This window comes from Macrobrachium rosenbergii, chromosome 23 (assembly GCF_040412425.1).
Source record: "Macrobrachium rosenbergii isolate ZJJX-2024 chromosome 23, ASM4041242v1, whole genome shotgun sequence".
Taxonomy (NCBI): Eukaryota; Metazoa; Arthropoda; class Malacostraca; order Decapoda; family Palaemonidae; genus Macrobrachium; species Macrobrachium rosenbergii.
The window spans coordinates 38264469-38266968 of record NC_089763.1 but is presented as its reverse complement, the minus strand read 5'-3'; the positions used below and the strand labels follow the sequence as shown (position 1 = coordinate 38266968).

At 49.2% G+C, this 2500-nt stretch overlaps 2 protein-coding genes across 33 annotated transcripts in view; both read right to left on the bottom strand.

Annotated features, from left to right (window-relative positions):
- Positions 1-2500, bottom strand: part of Ack-like (activated Cdc42 kinase-like) — a 290732-nt gene that overhangs the window by 142896 nt on the left and 145336 nt on the right. The gene's annotated exons all lie outside the window — the stretch shown is intronic.
- Positions 628-2500, bottom strand: part of LOC136851091 (glutamic acid-rich protein-like) — a 3328-nt gene continuing 1455 nt past the window's right edge. Inside the window, exon 1 of the mRNA XM_067125062.1 lies at positions 628-2500. This exon is cut by the window's right edge and continues 1455 nt beyond it. Within this exon, the coding sequence (XP_066981163.1) occupies positions 794-2500 (1707 nt within the window). The 3' untranslated portion in view covers positions 628-793.

Below are 2500 nucleotides of genomic sequence, written 5' to 3'. Positions count from 1 at the left end.
GGCAGCCGCTGGCCCCTGCCGGAGGAGCCCATCCACCTTCTCCAGTGGCGAAGGGCAGCCGCTGGCCCCTGCTGGAGGAGCCCGTCCGCCTGATCCAGTGGGGAAAGGCAGCCACTGGCCCCTGCCGGAGGAGCCCATTCGCCTGCTCCAGTGGGAAAGGGCAGCCACTTGTTGCTGCCAGAGGAGTCCATCCACCTACCCCTGTGAGGAAGGGCAGTTGCTTGTCACTGCCAGAGGAGTCCATCCGCCTGCCCCTGTGGGCAAGGACACCAGCTTGTCCCTGCTATAGGAGTCCTTCCACCTGCCCCTGTTGGGAAGGGCAGCCGCTGACCCTGAGGAGGTTGGCAGAAAGTGTCCGATGGCAGAAGCCAATGCTGCCTTCCCTGCCGAGGCAGGCAGGAGGGCTCCACCTGTCAGAGCAAACAGCTGGTTGGGGGAAACCAGCTATTGGTCCAACTGGTGGAGTCCATCTGCCTACCCCGGTGAGGAGGGACAGTCATTGGCCCCTGTCAGCAGGAACCAGTGGCTGCCCTTCCCCACCAAAGCAGGGAGAAGGGCTCCTCTGGTGGCAGCCAACAGCTGGTTGGGGGAAACCAGCCGTTAGCCCCACCATTGGAGTCTGCCCACCTACCCTGGTAGGGAATGGCAGTCATTGGTCCCTGCCAGCAGTCAATCTGCCTTCCTTGGAGATGGGCAGCTGCCAGCTACTGCTGGGGAAGTCTTAACAGCTCTTTTCAGGTTCCTCTCCTTTCTGGACCACACTTTTTAGCTTCTCTTTGATATTATTTCGCCTTTACTGATATTTTTTTCCTCTCTGGAATTTATTCTTCAGATTTACCTGCTGGAATTGTGCCCGAGCCTGTTTCATCAGGGTCTTCTGCTCCTTAGTTTTCTTCCGGCATTTTTTCGGTTGCGGACTCCGTGGCCTCTGCTTCTGTCGTCCTGGAATTCGTTTCCGGGGTAGCCCTGGAACCCGCCATACAAACGGTTGATCCTGATCTTGACCTTTAGGCGTGTCATCTCTTGATTCTTCTTCGTCGTCTGATTCGTCTTCTTCTGAGTCTCCCCTGTCTCGTTCTTCATCGTCTGTTTCTCCATCTTGTTCAGACTTTTCATCACCTAGTTCGTTACGATCTTCTTCATCACTCATCTCCACTATGTCTAATTCAGGGTCACTTTTTACAGGTTCAATTTCACACTGGTCCTCTAAGTTGTTATCATCATCTGGTTCTAAAGTTGTAACTTTTTCTTCCTGTCCTCGCTGCCTCCTTCCTCTTCTGTTTCTCCGTGGTTTACCTTTCTTGTCCTCCTTGAGCCTTTCCTCTTCCACAACTTCCACTTCAGACAGTAGATTGAAGGGGTTGGCAGATACTAATTCGTCCTCCGAGTGTTTTTCACATCGAGGTTCTTCTGCTGCAGCTTCACTTTCTACATGTTCCCCTTCAATTTCAACATTGTCTCCAGCTTCCAGAACTATTCTGTTTTCCTCCACCCAATATTCTTTCTGTTCTTCCTGCTTGTTTCTTCTCTGCCTGTTTCTCCTTTGTTTACCTTTCTTCACCTCCTGGTGGGATTCTTCTTCAGGCAGTAAACTCAATGGGTTGGCAATGGAAAGTGAGGCTATATCGTCATCGTCTTCCCCAGCAGGTACTGATTTTTTCTCTTCATCTGAAAGCTTTTCACAGGACTCTCCTTCTTCGAGTTCACATTTGTCAGCTATTCCTTCGTCCAACGCTGGTTTTTCCTCCTCTTTCTCAGCCTCGGGCTCCTCTTCTGCTTCTAAAATTGTAACATTTTCTTCTTGTCCACGCTGCCTCTTTCCTCTCCTGTGTCTCCGTGGTTTACCTTCCTTGTCCTCCTTGAGCCATTCATCTTCCACAAGTTCCACTTCAGACAGTAGATTGAAGGGGTTGGCAATAACTAATTCGTCCTCTTCCTCCGAGTGTTTTCCACATCGAGGTTCTTCATGTTCCCCTTCAATTTCAATATCGTCTTCAGCTTCTAGAACTATTAGGTTTTCCTCCTCCCAATATTCTTTCTGCTTTTCCTGCTTGTTTTTTCTCCGTCTGTTTCTCTTTTGTTTACCTTTCTTCACCTCCTGGTGTGATTCTTCTTCAGGCAGTAAATTGAATAGGTTGGCAATGGAAAGTAAGGCCATGTCGTCATCGTCTTCTCCAGCAGGTACTGATTTATTCTCTTCATCTGAAAGCTGTTCACATGACTCTCCTTTTTCGGGTTCACCTTCTTCAGCTACCCCTTCGTCCAACGCTGGCTCTTCCTCCTCTTTCTGCCCTTCTGAGTCCACTTTTCCTTCCTTCAATTTCAACTTCTCTTTCATTACAATAGATTCTTCAATTCGGAGAGACTCCTCCCTTTCCTTCAGTTCTTTCTCACGGCTAATTAGATTCTTCTCTGCTTCCAAGATATCTTCTTCTCTCTCTTTTAATTTCTTGTCGATTTTCACAAGATTATTGTGTGTTTCCATTACAGCCTCTTCTTT